Source organism: Tinamus guttatus, unplaced genomic scaffold (assembly GCF_059628265.1).
Source record: "Tinamus guttatus ecotype Peru unplaced genomic scaffold, ASM5962826v1 Tinamus_guttatus_pri_ptg000202l, whole genome shotgun sequence".
NCBI classification, from domain to species: Eukaryota; Metazoa; Chordata; class Aves; order Tinamiformes; family Tinamidae; genus Tinamus; species Tinamus guttatus.
Genome location: NW_028288736.1, coordinates 4,596,860 through 4,616,538, shown reverse-complemented (window position 1 = coordinate 4,616,538; position 19,679 = coordinate 4,596,860). Strand labels below are relative to the sequence as shown.

Sequence of the window (19,679 nt, the reverse complement as noted above, 5' to 3'; positions counted from 1 at the left end):
GCCTATCTGCAAGCTGTCAGCGTCCTCACTGCAAGCAGAGGATTAAAGTTACATCTCCACATCACTGTGACATCCAACTAAGTCAATGCATTCTCACTCCCACCACCTCCACAAATTACAATACAATAAAACTGAAACTAGGTAGATCACTCCTCAGCAGGAACAAGATGAGCTCTTATATTCCTATAGGAAATACACGTGCCCTAACTTAAACTAAGCAACACAAAGGGAACAGCAAGAAAGACTCTGCAAGCAAGTTTGCTTTGTATCTACAACATCTGTAAACATAGCAGCTACAAAACTAGGACTAACAAGAGAAACCCAATATGGCCAAGGAAGAGGCCTGCAGAGACTGACACAATCATACCCCTACCTTTTACAAAACTTGCTACACAGCCACATCAAGCTTTGATTCTGCCTTCATCCACTGCTCATCTATCCCACATACTAAGCCACAGCCACCAAGAGCCCAAAAAGCTGACACAGAGCAGTATCACAAAGACACATTTGTGCTTTACCTAGTTTCCAGCATTCCTAAACAGGAGACCAATAGATGCACCCAGCACATGACCCGGCTTTTGTCACCAAGCCAAAGACTATTGTCACTACTACTGCTCACAGTGGTACTCCTGCAAGCAGAATTGGGAACATCTGTCCTGTGAAGCTGCCTGTGTCATGTCCATGCATTGCACATGAATAACACAGGCAACAAAGCATACTTTTATAACATGAATACAGCTTGGATTTCTGTGCTCTTGGTTTACTAGAGGAAACTCCTAAATGATAGGGAGAGGCTAACCAAAGTGCCGGTACACTGCGTACACACTCAGATGTCATACATTAAAAGTAGAGGTAAAACACATTAATTCCCTGAAAAATAGATATCAACAGATAAAGAGGACTTACCTTAAAAAATAATCAAAGTTTATTCAAATTCGCAATCAAATATGCAAGATAGGCCATATTATTTTCACTGAGCATCTTTAAAATTAATACTTTCCTCATGAAGCATAGCCCAAAAGGTAAATAAACACACATAAAGACATGTAGCAACAGATTCATTCTGGTAAGAATAAGACTATACAATAAGGCCACACTACGTCAGTCTGGCAAATCTAACCCTGGAATTTCCAACAGTGCTTGCAAGTATTACTTCAATCAAGACTGGAAGCAGAGAGGTTCAGAACTACACTTCCTCAACCTTAAAAATATAAAAATGGAAGTGAGCCATTTGTACATGTGCCATTGCACTGCTAGGTACATAAAATAGGTCAGGAAATCCTAAAGCTGTCCTATCAACATCTTTCATCTGAATGTTGAACAGCTGCAGTCTAATGGTAAGTCAGCCTCATTAAACCCACGACCTTGAAACAAAGAACACACGCTTGGGGAAAGGAGGGTGTAGAGGAAGCAAGGGGATAACCCTCCCATAGAAGGCAGCGGCAGGCCATTCCCCTTTCCTCAGCCTGCTCCCTGGGCTTGGGGCTGTTGTCGTCAATAGCCCCACAAAGCTGCTGGCAGTCTGAACGCAGTGGCTTCTAGCGCGCTTCTTTCCCCACACGGGGATGTGGGTGGGCCTGCAACCCTGTGCCAGCCCCTGGCACACAACACAGGGCTCTACTGGCAGCCTCTCCCACCACAGCTCTCACTGACACCAGATGAACATCGCCAGGTCCTGCACTCCCAACTAAGTGCGTAGCCAAGGCGGTAAGAAAAACTTTTCATATTCTTTAACATTCATCAAGAACATGATAGGTACCAGTTCTGGACTAGTCCACAATGATCTGAAACAGCTAGTCTTTTCTCTCTCCTCTTTGAGGAGCAGCAGCTCATTAATCAGCTGCGGGCATACAGTTCTGAGAGATAAATGAATTTGCCACAAAGAATCCCACGTTAATCAGTAATTACTGTCACTCTTCAACAGGTCTCTTTGCCCTATCTAAAATCTATTTTCCTTCCCATTGTATCAGTATGTTTTGTTTGTTCTTGTGTATGTTTGAAAAAGCATGTGTTCTACTCCATTTTTGGTTTTCCAGCTGCCTGTACTCCTTACACTTTCACCAGATCAGTCAAATTCTCAAGTTCAAGGCCTACAACAAGGTGCCTCACAAGCTTTTTCAGTCTCCTTTCAGATTTTCTTCTTCTTTTGATGGTCACTTTCATTACTCCAGCTTTAATGTTTCTTCACACAGAACATTAGCAATTCTCAGCTACCTCACAAACAAGTATTAAGAGTCCACCTTTAGCTTAAAGGGAGTAACTATCAGCCACCCTGAAGAACACTGCAATATCGCAGTCACCATATGAGAATACTTTCAAAAGCAGGAACGGAGTGAGACACACGCTTGACTGGAGAGAAAAAAAAAAAAAAATCAAACACTTAAATTATACCAGTGATCTGTAGTGGGGGTAAACTTCGGGAGATGAATCACCACCAAAACTCAATTCAGAACCCTTCAAAAAGCATTTAAGAAAAATAAATACGGGAAGGGGAGAGAAGAATGTCAAATATTAATTTATGAAAAGGGGGATATAGTAGACTTGTATTCTGTATGTATCAGCATATTAAGACAAAAATAGAAAGGCAGAACTTCTGCACATTTTATTGTTCAGTTAGGGACTGAGCGATACTCTAGAACTTCTTCCATTTAATGTCCCGAAGCGCTTGTATTCCTCCCTTTTAAGGAAATGCCTGTAGGACTCTATTTTATTCCCAGTCTATTGAGAGAAGCCCTTTATTCATCCAATTTCCTTTATTCATCCATGAGCTGCAGCATGATTGACACTTTTTTCCACAGAATGATAAAGGCAGCATGACAAGCTATCATTACATAAGAGATACCCATTCCCTCCCCAGACCAACCTAGAATCTCTTGGTGAATGCCACTGAAAGAATTACAAGCTTTAATAGCTCTTAAATCACTCTAGTTCAGATACTACCTCTCTTCAGTTTGCGGGGGGAGGAGTTGGAAAAAAATCACGCACTCTCGAGTTTCTGGTGAATGATCTTTACTGCCAGTGCAGATCATAAAGACTGGCAATCTTTCTTCTTCTGCAAGAGAAGAATCTATTTCTTGGACTCTTACCGGGGCTTCCCAGAAGCAAAGGGACAAAAGAACCTGCCTCCTTGAACAGGCTTTATGGTTAGGCTTCATCATTTGTGCTGGGTGGAATTAGAAGTCTTTTACCCAACAACTAGCTCTCTATGCTACAGATAGGCTTCCTGCCAAAAATACATCCATCTTTGATAGGAGTAATGAAAAAATGGAGAGGGTCACATTAGAGCAAGCAAATGCATTCCTCGGTTCAGAATGCAGTCTGAGGCAGGAGACAGTTAGAGAAGGAAGTACAAAGCAGAAGGCATTTCCTGAGAATTAATGAGTGGGTGGTAATGTTTGATAGTCGAGGGCAGAATGGGTTCTGCAACCAGCACAATTCATTAATCCCCCAGGCAACACAAAATGGGATTCTGCTTTTTTTCACTCTACTTATTATTTTCCTTAACATTTAATTAAAATTTCTGTTTACTGTAACACCATTCTTCCTGCAGAGCCAAACTATGACTGTACATTCGAACTGCGCTACTACAGTAAAGGACATCTATAAACTTAGGGAATTAGTATTTAGCACGAAAGGCCAGACACTCAAATATAAGAAAATTCTTGACTCTAACTATAGACTAAAACTGCTACCTTAAATTAGAAACAAAAAAGCTCCAGCAGAAATGCTCCCTTCCTTAACTTACAAGCTGCTTGGCCACCATTGTTACCATAATGGTGGCAGACAAAGAAAGACTTGAGTATTGGATAGGTCAAAGGAGTGAGATTTCCTTTTAGCTCCTTAGCAAACCCCACACACTAACGCACTGCACAACACATCCCAAACCAGCAACCATGCCCTCCACCAGCATATCTCCGTACTAACCTGTGACTGGTGCATCAATGTCCAGCAAGTTCTTCTCCTGGCGTAGAATCGAAGCTCCCTCTGTTATTATTCTCAAAGCAACGCTCTCTTCCAGCCTCCCTTCTTTCATAAGGTGCGCCTTTAAGATATCCACGCGGGGCTTTCCATCATTATCAAACACCTCCTTGGCTGTGAGCCGGTGGCTTGGAGGAAATGGGACAGCTGAGTAGAGAAAAAACAGAAATCACTTATCACTTTTCTACAATAAAAGTCTCTATTACTGATAATGATGCATTTCAAGTGTCATCTCTGCTGCCAGATAATATTAGCATAGATTTTATATACTCTGTTATAAACTTCTGGCTTATATTGCACAAAGAATACCAAAGATAACAATAAGATACACACACGTTCTTAAGGCTAAGTTATCCATGTAAATGAAAGCTGCAATTTTATATTTATTAAAAATTGAAAGAAAGATTTAGGTCATGTTTACAGTGGAAACACTCAAGCAACATTAAAAAGGATGTGACCACACCTGGGAGGGAAGGGACCAAAGCTTCAACTGCTCTAGTAGCATTACAGAACCTCAATATGATGATCCTTTCCATTAATGCCATAAAGTTCATGGAGGACAAGCACAACTATTAATTTCTGTGCATGGACATGGAGAAAAAACATTCTAATTAAAATGCTAAACTCCAAGACAGGTGTCTCAACTTGGAGAGTGGTAGAGGATTCCCTTTTGTGTAAAAAAGCAGTTTTTACACAAGAGATGTTCAAACAGCACCCAGGTATGTCCAAGTGGAAAAAAAAAATGCACTAAGTATAAGCACAACAGCAGATGCATCAGCCTGGGGTTTAAAACAAATTAATAAATCAGAAGGTTGCCCTGGCAACACGCCATGACTAGCAGGCTGCCCTCACCATAAGGTCTTGGCCTTCCAGCAAATTGAAGATGCTGAGGCTTGGGATCTCCTAGAGCCAGCTGGAGCGAGCGGCCTTGGAGATGGCACTGTCAGCTCCCCAGCAGAGGCCACAGCCTTATCCCAGCTTAACCCCTTTTCCCTCACAGTTCCATTGGAGCAGCTTTAAGCACCGCCTGCCTTGCAGCCGCTGGGTAGTTATCCTAAGCCGCCACAGCTGCAGAAGGCTGGATTAGACACAAACCTCAGCCAGGAAAGGAGCAGGCTGCACAGCTGAACCTACTGCCAACATCTAGCCCCAGCCTTGCCAAAGCCTCTGCCTCCTGCTAAGAGCCCTCTGCAGCACCAGGAGAAAACTAAGCCCCTAGGCAGCATATCGGGGTCCGATATTTTTAGTTTTCTTTACATTTACCCATCCATGCACTCTTAAAACAATGCATGAATCACATTCATTTAAAACCCAAGAACTCTTTGCTTCCACCTCCAGTAGCAGATACCAAACTTCACCCTATTTTCCATACATGTTTTAAACACAAAGTGCTTCTGAAAATACCTTGGGGGGAATATTTCTTCCTTTATGACATCCTGGCTTCAATAATCTGCGAGGGATTAAGGACCATAGCTGCTTTCATATTTTAAATTGAAACCGAAGCGGGAGGGTGTGACAGTCACCAAGTCCTTGACATCCCACCAGGCTGGGCTTCCTCCCAAAGGATTATTCTGGAGGAATGACATCCATAACAGTCCCAATCCAGGCCCTCCCAGCCTCCCGATACCTCCCAAAACACACGAAACAGTTTTGCAGAGTACTTCCACAGACCCGTGCAGAGTTTCTCACTCAAGCTACAAGAACATCTACTCTGTTTTACGTTAGTTTGTGTTTTAAGCAGTAATTCTATAGTAGGAGATAGACCTGAAACGGAAAAACAAGCAAGCAAAGGCAAGCCCTAAAGCTCTCAGATGCTGGTAGCTCCCAGGTAGCAGAGAAGCACAGCACACTGCAGCACTGCAAGAGCTCTGCAGGCACATTGCTAACAAGCACATACCAGTAGCTAATTAAAAAAAAAAAAAAAGATACTGTTCCAGTAGCAGATAATTAATCATTAATTAGCAAAAACATGAGCAATGGAGTAGAGCATAAATTGCATCTTCCATTATAAGAGAATTAGTTTTGTATACACACAGCTTTTACAGAAGAGCAACATAAGAAATGGTCATGGAGAAGTCCGTTTAAAAAAAAGAGTTCATTACTAGAATCACCAACAAATGCCAGGATCAATCAAAATTCCGTTATAAATATAATAAGCATTTAATTTCCCCATTGCTTTATATGGCAACATCTCCATCTGAAGACACAGGCAACTTTTAACCTCTCCATACCTTCTTGCTTTTCCTCCTCCTCTCCCCCCCTTTTTTTTGTATACCTATGCCACGAGCACCTGCAACACAACTTTTTCTTTCCAGTGTTTTTGCTTTTAATCAAAAATAAAATCGAGCACCTAGTCAAGCAGCACAGGGAATTCATCTTTCCCCGCAGGGAAGAGACAACAACTCAGGAGGTGGTAGCAGGAGGCAGGACAAGTTGGCTGAGACTACTAGCACCTTCCCCTCTACAGAAAAACAAGTGGGCATTTTGGATAAAAGGTGGGAATCTGTAGCAAACAAAAGTCATGGGGCATCCCTAGGAATAGAGCCTTGAGTGGAAGCAAAGGGACAGGGATAAACTGGTGTGCAAATACTTGATATATTTTCAAGCAGCTTCATGACAAATGCCACCAATACAAGAGACTACACAAGAATGTTACTCAAGCAACTCTGTAGAACTCAGACTGGTCTCTACCTTGATTCACAGATATTTCAAACCTTGGGAAAGCTTAAAAAAAAGATCTTTGTATTGTCATTAAAGAAGAAAACCACTCGCCATGTGAAATACTATCATCATGGTCTGGCAATGAAAGCCACACAGATCACAAAAACAAAAACAAAACAAAACCACTCAAACATTTTAACCCTTTCCCTTATCCTGTCAGCAGCATCCTCCTGAGATCTAAAAACACAAGAAAAGACTCTAGTGGTTTTACCACCTACTGCTGCTTTCTTGTGCTTTCAGGTCTCTTGAGCATATTCCAAGAAATGGAGAAAGATGGTATTTTATTGTTCTTGCAGGCTCTTGCAAAAACCACCTTACTGCTGGCACAGCCCTGTAAAGCTCAGGCACATTAGTGCTGTTTCTCTCCAATATTAAACAGTCTCTCTAGGACAAATAAATAAACTGTGGAGGGCTGGGCTTAATGGAATTGAACATGTTTGTGTGTACAAATAAAATACAAGCATGTAACAAAGCAAGTATTATGTTGTTTATATATTATTCATCTAAGCTGTATACGTTGTTAGTACTCACAGATAAAGTGCCCGTAAGGAAACGGTGCCCTTCATCAATATTCCAGCTCCTTGCGCTCTACCTCCCCTAACAACACTTGTCACGTCATTTTCTAACAGATGGCACAATATATTTTTCCTAAAGGTAAGTAAAAGCTTTGCTCATCACTTGTAGGAAAAATGCACCAATAGCTACCATCATTTGAGTACTGGTATGTACACTTGCAGTACAGCAGCAGCGAGACCTCAGCTTCTCAAAAAAAAAAAAAAAAAAAAAAAAAAAAAAAAAAAAAAAAAAAGGAGAGAGAAAAAAAGCTGAAGCTTTTGCTATATGTATAAAAATAGTCAGGCCATTCTGTAGCTCCATTTTCTACATCTATTTATTCAAAATATTCACACAACATATGTAACATTTTTCTCCATAACCTCAGAAACTCCAGCAAACCTATCTTTTTTGGGCAAGAGCTAACTTAGCACACTTTGCAGGATGGCTTCTGCGAAAGTGGAGTAGGCCATAGCACAACTTGGTTTAACACCAGGCACCCTCCTGGGCTTTCCTCCACAACATCGCTTCTGCTAACATCAAAGTCAAGCATCAGAAACTGATTAGTTATTAGGTAATCACAGAGCACTGGATTTCTGAACCATGCCATGCATGACTACAGGTACAAGCCAGTATATAAACTTTTTCATCTAATGTTAATTCTGCACACACGCTCCTGTATTATCATTTCTAAAATTCCTAGATTGTTAGTATCTTATTTATATTTTACTTTCAAAAGCACTACACGCTCTTGACACATCGGAACCAGAAAATGAGTTATCCCCATTGATAGCTGCTTCAGGGCGCACATTAAGACTTCACAGAGTGTGTGAACAGCAGCAGCACATGAACACAGGAACACAAAGCCTGCCACAGCACATAAATACTTGGACAAAAATATGGACATTTTCCTGTTGGAGTTTCACAACCATTTCTATCTAGAAGCAGCTATAAACTACATGTATATTTATACACACACACTCTCAAAGAAAGCAGTACTTTTTATCAAGATCTTGTTGAAAAACTGGCTAGTTCTAAGCAGCAGAGTACAAGCTCATATGGAATTAAGTTCAGTTATCCATATATTTGAATGGCTACAGTTTATTTGTACTTAGAAATAATCTAAACAAAAGTAATACCTAGGGGAAAGGTTAAGATCTTTGCAAAATCTAGTCTATATTCTATAGTCTACTATTTGTATCAAATAAAAATAACATGAAGTAGGCAACATACAAGACAAAACACCCTTAGATCCAAGGAAAAGTTAAAGCTTGAAAAGAAGATGGCAAAGAGGAACATTTTAGAACTGTTCCCTCATCCCCCTCCAAAAAAAACAAACAAACAAACCCCACACACTTCATAATACAAAAATGGATTTGTTTGAAATATAAACTTGTATGGCCTGTGGCTATTTTCTAACACCTTTCCCAAAGTATTTTTGGCCAGCTGCAAGCAAACAAATAATAGCAGTCTTATGGAGCACAAAGCAATGTGCCTCTCTGAAAACATGAAAAAAGTATGAGCATTTTTGACATTTATTATCCTCTCCTGGATAGCTTACGGGTAAAATGGCACCTATAAAAGAGAGAGGGAAAAATAAGTTTAAGAGGAACCATTACCAGCTAGGTCTAACACATACAGCTAAAAGTGGAAAAAGTGATTGTAGCTTCCTGGCCTCATCAGCAAAGTTTGTTTTTCTACTTTGCGTGTTACACCCAAGTTTTTCCACAGGCCTTCAACATAACACTGGTGAGCTTTGCTTTTATTAGCTTTTGGAACAGAGAACAACAATTATCCAGAGTTTAAATTCCTTTGTAGGAACAACTCATTTGGAAAAAACAAAGTCAGAGGAAGGAAAAAAATAAAATAAAATAAAATAACAATGGAAAAATACCAAAGATCTTCCGATGCTTAGGTAAGGAATTCATGTACCCTCCTCCATTCCCCAAAATGTTTTAGCAATGGGTAATCTCTCTTCTATTGCTAGACTTAACAGTTGTTCCTAATTGGAAACAATTAAGAAGTGATTGCATGTGGTTAACTACAGATTTTAAATCTGCTGGGAAAAAAAAATACAGAAGATGTTAGGGCCGGAATGAGCTATAGATGTCAGTGCAGATTACGGAACCTTCTCATCCTGTATCTCATTGCAACTCTGTTTCAGTGGGCAGTAATCCCTGGAAAAGATTCATGTAAAATTGTAATATTCTAAAAACTAGGATGCTTTGACATCTAGCAACCAACATCTTGCCCAAAGAACTAGTAGCATCAAGACAAGGAGGTAGGGGATAGGGACTCTAATAGATCCCGGTGTTCTGCTAGCTGCCTGTTCCAAGCCCTAAAATGACAATGCTGACCAGAAGATCTACAAGTTGCAGGCTTGAAGCGTTTAAATTTTAGTTTAAGAACAACAACAAATTTAGCTGAGCCAATAAATTTGAGGGCATTAAGAGCATTTTAAAAAGTAGTTTTAATGCCTGAACTATCCCATATGTGCTACATCAAAAAAACATGGCGATCTGTAAATGTTAAAATGCTTAATTACTTTGCTACCCTTAGCAATGCAGACAGTACCAGATTTTCACCAGTATTTCCTGAATTAGTCAGACAGGGCCAAAGTCGTATACATTAAAGAGTAAAGCCTCACAAATAAAAATATGTGCTCAGACTAACTGTAACAGGAGCCAAATTAACTTACAAAATAACTGGGAAACAGCAGCTTATGCAATTTTTTCAAGTCTATTCCCAAATGGCCTAGCTTTTTTAGTAGCCTTTTCATCCATGACAGAAGCTTTAAATCAGTATATTTCTGCATAACAGAATGCACACTGACTCATACTCCAAGATGCTATATGATGAACTAGCCTCCAGGCTCTGTGCAGGTTAGTATGCAAAATAGCATTCCCAAAACTGGAATGCAATGGAACTCCAGTTCAGCCATAACTAGCTGTTAGTGACCATAACTTGGGTAGAAAAGTTCAAAAGTACTTGACTTGCAAGAAAACTAATTTATGCTAGATTGTCCTTCCCAATCTCATAGCTGCCCTTTTCTGTTTAGGGGACCTGAAAAACCATTACCATAAAACAGTATCAATCATTTTAACCTGTTTTTCTCTGCAATTTAGCAGCTAGACACTAACAGGCTTCCAAAACGGTTTGGCTTCATCTACATTAGACTTTTTAGATGTGTGTATCACATTACGCTAGGCTGAATTCTTAAAAGAAAAAGGAGTTTTTGCTGTAAACTCTGAAATACAATTTAAAAGACTGATATTTTCCAAAACTGAACTTTAACTAACTCAGCTTATGGTAAATATACTTCATTTTGTCTTGCCTTATGGCTGAGATAGATTTGGACTGGCAAGATACAGCAATAATACATCTGCTTTAAATTCTATTATATAAAAGACCTAGGGGAATCTTTAAGATTGTCACTTCATTTGCACAAAGGGTGCTAGGAAAACCTAAGGGGTACATAAGCCCTCTTTTGGACCTTTAGGCAACAATGTCTTTCACTCCTGATGAAAAGAACTCAAGCTATTCCCGCACGTAGGAATGAACCGATTCCCTCCAACTACTTGCTCTTCCTCCAGGATCCTCAAGAACTCGTTTTCTTGTGATGTTATTGCACTTCATATAGATGAGTGCTAAAGATCACAGACTGCATTCATCATTGTGCTATGTCCCTGTGATTCCTTTCTTTTTCATCCAGCATTAAGGGATCATGCTGTGTGAGCTTTCAAAAGGGGCTCAGCCTGCTCTAGCTACCTAAATAAAACTTACCAACTCCAATTGCCTTATATTAGCATTAATCTTAAGTAATGGAGCTGTGAATCAGATCTGATATTTTTGTTCTATGGTTCACCTCTATTGGCAGTCATACTGCTAAATATCAATAAGGAAATTGAGCCTTGGCATCATCTCCGAAGTAGCACCTCTATGTTCATATTTACTCCCATCAACTAGCCGGGACTGGTGTACAAGTCGCTTTTGTTTTAAAAATATTTACAAAAACATATGAAGGATGAGAAAAAAAAAAATCTGTCCTTATTCCATAAGATACGGTCCGGTCCCCTTTTGTTTTTCCTGTTTTGGTTTCTCCTATCTCAAGCAAGCAGTTGCCAAAACCTCTTTATACATCTGTAACTTTAAGGCTTAAACGCAGTAACTCAAAGCCAAGTCTTAAGCATACTGAAGTGCCCTCAAACAATGTCTTTCTTTCTGTGAAGCCCTTATCTTCTGCTGCTCGCTAGACACAGAAACCTTGAGAAGAGCATTCATGAAGCCCTGACACTCCAGCCCTGCTACAACCACCACCTGCAGTTTAACACGAGTGTTATTTGCACATTTGCTTTGCTCCAAAAGAAGACCCCATTTCTGACTTGTGGTGCTGCTGGCACCATGAAATCTCTGTCAAAGCTAGAACTTTGACATCTGCAGAAAGGCTTGGAAAATGTCAGCTACTGACACAAGCCAGGCTGCCAAGTTAAATTCCCACAAAGTTTCTGAGGAGGACATAAGCAGCCCAGAAAACGCAGAGAGTAACATTTGTTCATTGGACCAATGGACATCTCAGGCATTTTACTATTGCTCAGCTGAGTTGTCTCCATTGCTGCCATACATACCCAGATACATTTTCAAAGCCCTAAGCATAAGCTTTTAGTCCTGTATTTAAAAGGATATTTAATCCAAATCCTCCTTTTACTTTATCATAAAGACACTTTTATCTTTTTGAGAACTCTATCTTCTTTCACATCTCAAATGCTATATAACAAACATTAGCCTAGTCTTCTCATTTGGTTGATATTCTCTGAAACATCCTGTTCATAATCAGAACACTTGATGTTTTCAACAACAAGAACAACAACAACAAAAAAAAAAAAACACCAAAAAGGTTTATTACACTATAAGAGAATCAGAGCTCTGTTCCCAGGTCTGTCACGTACAAGCAAATTCATCTTCAGCTGCTTGCTGATGTTTACACCCAGCGAGTGCCCTTCACCTTGTGATGCCCAGGTTTGCAGCTCATAGGCCCATGGGGAACCCCGACCTTCTGCAAAGGATGCCCAAATAGAGCCAGACATAGCAGAACCAAATTTTCACCAAGGGACAATAAATGATCCAACTAGCACACCCATTTCACCAGCTCTTGGTCTCTCTAGACTGTTCATTTGCTATATTACCAACAGCTGAGCTAATTTGCAAGGTTCATCTGATTTTTTTTCAATAAAGAAAATCAAGCCACAGTCACAAGCCTAGCACTGAGAACTCTAATGCAATTCCTAAGTCTTCTCTTTAGTTTTTCTTTCTCAGAAATAGCGATAGGCTGTTTTATTTCATTAGCTATAGTACTTCATTTCTGCAGAGCATCTTTATGCAAGGAAAACAACAGTAATTAGAACATGGAGCTGTTAGTGCTTTTATTTAAACACCAAGGGGCTGGTTCCTGCTACTTGTATGAGTAACTGCAGTCTTGAAAAGACAGTTCTTATCTCCAACGTTGAAAAATGGCTTTGCATTAACAAAATGCATAATACCAGGCACAAGCCATGGCTCAACCAAAAGCCCACTATGAGGCAAGCATGGAACAGGAGGATTCTGTGGTTACTGTTCTATACAGCGTCCACCCCTGCACAAGGAGGCAACAGCAAGGTTAAAGAAGCTGCAAAAGGCTTAAAAAATAAAATAAAAAAATGCACAGCCTGAACCAGCATTAGGAAAATAAGCTAGGAGCACACTGGGACAGAGTGTCTTGGTTATAATCCAAAAATGTTCACATCTTGAAGTCACACCACCTCCAAATGAGATATACCAGTTGAATGCAAAAGGCAGTGGAGACTAATCCCCATGGAGCCGCAAGAATCTAGCAAACATCCTAAAGCTACACTAACTCTCCATCAACACAAACTCAGGCATCAGGCCCCAAAAGCATACTATCACCATCCAGTAATATCACGAACCAGCTTTTGAGGGAAGACGTATTAAGAACTGCATCTTGTGACTTGAGTACCCTGGGCAATTTAGATCCTTCAGATCTTCCCAAAGCAGTCCACATTATACTGAAGGAAATTCTTCTGTCCAGGCTACCTACATTTTGACCCAAGCGCCTTGAACAGCCTTGTCTCTGTTCAAAGATCATCTTAAGCAAAGTTATCATCTCCAGCAGCAAAATTGCTTTGGGTGTGCAAGAGTCTCATAGTCTGTGGGCAGCCAGTGGGCAGCTCCAGGTTTGAAATACCCTTTTGCATGACCACAGAGCTCTCGGGAGAATGTGAGTCCTTCAGAGGCCCTTCATTTCATAAAAACATCTGTATATACAAACCATACCCAGGCAGAGACTGCAGGTAGGTGCTCTACTGAGAGGCATGTTCTTGTCTTCTTCCTTCCCTAAGGAAGGATTTTTGTTCACAAATAAAATGTTCGCTCTGTCACGGAGACATCTAAAATGCAATTGAAAGAGTACTGAATACTTCTGTTCCCAATTTAAAAAAAAGTATAATCCAATTTTAAAGATAATTTTCCAACACAGAACTAATTAGAAAGCGGACCGCAGTGCCCAGCCATTATGTTTTGCTCCCCTGTTCCTCTGCAATGCCTCTGGAGAGTTGCAAACAATACTGAAATTTGCTTTCACACTTTTTTTGTGGTCTTTGTGTATTTACAAAAGCCAAGACAGTAAATGTGCAAGAACATCTGCTTTTCATGACTAAATTGTGGCTTTCTGTAACTGCAGGCCATTTTCCTTGTAAATGCATCTGCTCTTAATATGGGATAAGATGAGGTAAAACTGAAGGCCATAATTGTTAAAGATATGTACAAACTTTCTTTTTCTAATTTGCACACAATGCAAGCCCATAAGTAAAAATTAGTAAGCACCTATTCATTATGAATTATTAAGTTTTTCATAGGAAGTCCTAAAGTCACTCCCTGCATACTACAGAAGTGAGAGCAAAGGGGAAGTGCAGTGCAGAGGAGCAGCTCCTGTTCCACTTGTGACCCATAGGAAAGCATGTCTTAAAATCCACTCCACATTTAGGAGTGCCTTCCATTAGCATAAGTCTAAAGACTGCTGAATCTCACCCTTTTACTTTCTCCCCTATTTCATTTATAGGAGATACTATGAGATATATCTACTTATATGAGATAATCATATTCATAGTATGAGAAGTATCTCAATTATATTTAATGATAAAAAGTTGCATTTTTTCCAGGACTCTTGCACCGCATTGCCTAAAACTTACTAAACAGAACCAATCGCTGTCATCCAGCAGGTGCAAAGTCTTGGAAGGAGACAGAAAGACCATAACAACTTCCATCTAATAGTGTTTTGAAAACATGCAACTGTGTAACTGGTAAACACTAAGGTCTAACATGTCTTTTTATTACAATGGACTAAAACACTGCAGGGAGAGGGGAGCATGGAGCTCTTACGCCCAGAAAGCAAGCCACCACTCCAAGCTGAGGCAGTTCTACGCATTCTTGGCTAACACTCACTAAAGAAAAAAAAATACATTCATCTTTTGGTAACCATGGAAAAGTTTTTGTATATGTTTTGTGTTTGGAGGAGTATATCCAAAAAATAATCCATCTTTCAATACAAGAGTTCAGCAATTAAGTTCCTCAAAGGGTACTTAAGTCCCAGACAGGGTTTTACTCATCATTTTACAACAGTTGCCTTCCTTCTCAATGGTCAGCAGGAAGGTTTGTGTCAAAGTAAAGAGTTCACAAGACAGCATACTCCAGCTAAGAGCAGCCCATTTCAACACACAAGCCTCCCACCACATGAAGAGCTCTGTTACAGCTACAAAAGGCCAAAAAGAATATATTCTGGTACTGCAAATAGTGGCAAAAATTTGTCCAGCAGGTTCCCTCCAACACAACCACACACATTTCTTGTACGGTCTGCTTGTCCCTGACACTCTTCTGAAGATGATGCTACCTCAGCTCTCAGCCTGGTGCTCTCCTTATACAATGAAAACATCTGCAGTTTTTTTTTTTTTTTTTTTTTAAAAAAAAAAAAAAAACACAAGATTTACTGCAAAATGGAAAGACACAGCCCCTAGAAGCAACCTGATAAATTATAACAGGGGCCAAGCTGTGCAACCATGGACTTCCCTCTGCCTTTTAAAGGCACGGAGTTGAATCCCACGATTACCCGTTATGTTCCTTCACAGGCAATGTCCCTGAAGTACCATGCAGCAACAGCAGCACTGCACCAGGAGTGTATGCATCATGAAAGCCATGTTTTTAGTTCTAAATTGCCAAATACTAGATCTGGCAGCAAAATACTAAAACTGCAATCACTATGTGCTTATAAGATTTTCCCTCCCCTTCCTACCTTCTCCAAGCTTTGTTACTTTGTCAGTAATCGTCCGTTAGTGGTTCCATTACTGGGCTGCTACAAGGCCAGGGAAAACTTGCTTCTATTACTAATTCAACTTTGTACTATAATACGGAAAATAATATAACACATATGTTTGAGAAGCCCATTTAATGAGCTTCCTCACCAGCTCTGGACCGAGTCCACATATGGCTTACTTTTCCAGCACAGTTCACATTACAAATAAGATCCATTGACCTTTAAGAGAGCAAGGGAAAAAAAAAAAAAAAAAAAAAGAGCAAACCAAACTCTGGTTTAACTACAAGCACAACTTTCTGAAGCACAAGTTGAGGCATTTTTAATTATCTTTTATCAAATACTCTGTGAAACAGAGGAGATTAAGTGCACTTCAACTGGATCATTTTCTGCAGAAAGCAGTAGTCTTGGATTGCTTGGCAATTTCATAAAGACTAGAAAAATCTGGTCTTGCTGTCCAAGTATAAAGTACAAACTTTATATTATATTTGTATGACACAAAGGCTTTTCCAAGTTAAATATTATCTTACTATTAAAAACATCAAGATACTGATGTTTACTACGTAGGATTTACCACACAAGAAACAGAATCTGTTCTGCTTAATTTCTTGAACACGTTATTAGTCAAGTTCAAGACCTCCTTCAAGAATTTCCCAAAGTAGCAGGAACCCATCTCTTACTCAGAATGGGGTAAGTCAGCCAACTCAGATGTAAAGAACATGACAGTTTTAACCTTTCTCCTGAAAATTTAGTATGACCTGTATATGCTACAGTAACATAAACAGTAAATCCTATACAAGCTTACTACCTTTTAGTAACATCAACTTTGAACTCCAGCAGGCTCTGTCAGACACCTGCTCTGGTATGGCCTGCATGCATGCCCACAACCTGACTATCCCACCTGAAAGTCAAAAGAATCAGTGGCATCAGGACAGTTTCCAGACTTCAAGATTTTCAGTTCAAATTCAGATCTGTTTTATGGGTATGCCTTTCAGGACACATTAAGAAACCACAGTACATAGATTTTTTTTTTCCCCCCCTTTTTTTTTTTTTTTTCTCTCCTTCTCCACAATTTGAAAGTCTTAAAATCTATAGCTATTTAAAGGTATTCAAATTCTAATAATTACTTCAGGGCAAATCCAAAAGGATACATTCTGCACTTAAAATTCTATAGCAAATCAAGTGCCTTCTGATTTAACTTTTTTGAAAAAAAATCCTACCTAGTAAATTCTTCATCTTACAAACAAACAAAATCCCCCCACTATTTCTAAATTTGCTAAAAGCTATCCTTATATTCACCAACACCCAGAACTTGCAGGCTCTTCAAACAACACTCTTTCCTTGATAGATAGAATTTATCAGGAAATGTGACTTTGCTCCTCTTTTTGATATCTTGGTAGCACCATCATCAGGTTTTACCCTGTCTATAATCAGGGATGGAACGCAGTGTTCAGGCCCACTCGTAGATGCTCAACCAGTTATCACTTGCAGCTGCAGCCTCAGCTTACAAGACAAACAAAACATTCCTAGATTGATGGTTTTAGTCTTTCCCCATCTTAAAGGCAGCCTAAGTGATGTGACACATTTATGCACATCAACTTCAGCAGCAGATGTCAAGCCAGCTAAGTTGCTTGTCTTCCTCCACTCCCCAGACTCAAAACCTTACAAATGAAATCCCCAAACATTTCCTGGTTGGAAGCTGTGAATTAAGCTCTGTTTTCAGAAAAAGAAGAAAATAAGGGAGAAGTCTTCTCTCTTTTTTCTTCCTTCTTTTTTTTCCAGCAGGCAAGAAGAAATGTTGTTCCACGCAGCAAAAATGAGGCGATGATGAATGGATTTTGGGAGGTTCAGAGTCCCAGAGAATGGAAAGAAAATACAAGGGAACATAGGACATCCATCCTTTTCCACTGGAGAAGCTACGCTTTATTTCGTAATACCAAGCATGGATAAAACATATGCTTTCCCTGACAAATTAAGGCTCCTTGCAGAGATCCTGTAAAACATTATTTAATAAGTTTGCACAGCAGTGTGTCTCTCCCAACTTGACTCTGAGTTTTTGTGGATGCATATTAGGAGGCTGGGTTCAAATTTAGGGGATTCCCCATTGACCAGATAAACACACCGGAATCACACCACCAGCAATACTCACATATAGCACCTTCAAAACAAGCTAGACTGCATTGATTTGTATTACAGCCAGACACTTCAGCACTAGTGCTTTGCTTGCACTTGCTTTGCTAAGTACCAGGGGTATAAAGTAGCAGCACATTATTTTCATACTGTATGGGAGACCTACATTGTGCAAAAATTTTAACAGTTTACTCAGTTAAATTTTATATAGTTCCCAGCAAAACTACAGTATAGAAACATGCTAAAAGTGCAACTACTGCAAAAAAAATCTTGCCTCAAGAAAAAAATAAACTATCAAAAGTACAGCATATACATATGTAATAGCTATGTATGCATATAGTAAGTATGTTTAAAAGGGGGTCCTAAAATCCTTTATTTTGGGATATCAAATGACATGGGTTCTGCAATCACATTGTTTTTTCTCCCAAGCACTCTGTAACACAGTCTGCCAGCAAGGACACTGAAGAGCAAAGGAATAACCTTTCGAGCACAATACCAAAACACTTTCTCCCCACTCTTTGAGGCTTCAGAATGATACATTAGGAAAACACTGATGGCAAAGCACAAAACTTCCTGATCAGAAAGCACAGTGGAAGCATGTATCTGTGAAGCAAGGAAGAAAAAGGGACAGACCCATTTCACTGAGTAAAAGGCCAATTAAGTTGATTCAAAATACAAAAGGAACGCAAAAAAACCCTTCCAAAAACAGGCAATCTCTTTGGCAGCAGCAAGAAGGAACATACTATTTTCAAAGAGTTATTTTGGTGCAAAATCTGATCATCTCTTTAAAGCCGAGTTCATACATGATGCAGATTTGAGTCCTTCTCAAACGGAGCATGTACTGTACACCTTCGGCTGTATGCTAGTTATGGATTTTCCTGCATCCATTTCCTTTTCAGGCAGCCTTAGGCTCAAGAACAGGCTTAATCTCTTCCAGAATTCAAAGCACTCCCTGAACATCTGGTAGCTTGCATCAACTCTGCACGCCAAGGTTTGTTGCAAAAAGTGAGGCAAGACACCTGGACTCCTCCAAGAAAACTAGGAGCACCATTTCTCCACTCCATTATACACGTTTCCGACTTGAACATTTACTCACAGGAGTATATCAGCCTGCAAGGCTTTACAGGTATATTATGGTACGGGTACATATGTGTTAATTTGAGGTTTTTTTTGTTTTTGATTTGGGGTATTTCTTTACTACCACGAACCTCACTGTGTTTATATAAATTAGCAGAAGCAGCATTATGCCAGGACAACTGAGGTTAGTTGGATTAAGATTAACCTCGTTTTTAGAAAAAGAGAAATAGAAACACATAAGCAGACCTCCAGAGACTTGATTCCTTCCAAATTCTTTTTCAAAATCTAAACTGTGCTACGTAAATCTCAGGATCTCCTGGTTCGCCACTGGATAGAAATTTGAAATGGAAAGCTAAAATTACCAGTTCACCAAGAAACAGGAAGAGGGGGATGCATTTGTGTGAGAGCGCGCACAAGCACAAGCACTGGTTGGTTAGAGCCAACTGAAACTTTCTCTTTGATCTTAACACACACAATCCAGTGATTAATTTTACATGTTACATGTTTTGCAACTAAATTTATCAAATATATCCGTCTGCCACACCAAGCTTTTATTTCTAAGATTTGTTTCCTTGCCAGTGCTTTCTAGAGCACTCTGGGTATAATCACACCCTGGTTGCAATCAATACTCAGGACTATTTTGCCTTTATCTAGAACATGAGATTAACCATTTGCTATCAAGGAAAACAAGCAAATCTTTTCAACAAAAGGTTACAGTTCAGAAGAGTTCTCTTTTCCTTTTCATGTCAAATGTGAGGAGGGAAGGGCGGGGGGAAACCACACAGATACACCCTCTGAAGAGAGTCAGGTGTATAAATAGGTAAGGTTTTGACAAGAACCTCTCTTTACAGGTCAGCTCTGCATT

General features: G+C 39.7%; 1 protein-coding gene across 2 annotated transcripts in view; it reads right to left on the bottom strand.

Moving 5' to 3' along the window:
* Nucleotides 1-19,679, bottom strand: part of PPP3CA (protein phosphatase 3 catalytic subunit alpha) — a 165,098-nt gene that overhangs the window by 91,382 nt on the left and 54,037 nt on the right. For both annotated transcript variants that reach the window (XM_088524015.1, XM_088524017.1), the window contains exon 2: nt 3,925-4,125. In XM_088524015.1, the coding sequence (XP_088380141.1) occupies nt 3,925-4,125 (201 nt within the window). The remainder of the gene's footprint in view (nt 1-3,924; nt 4,126-19,679) is intronic.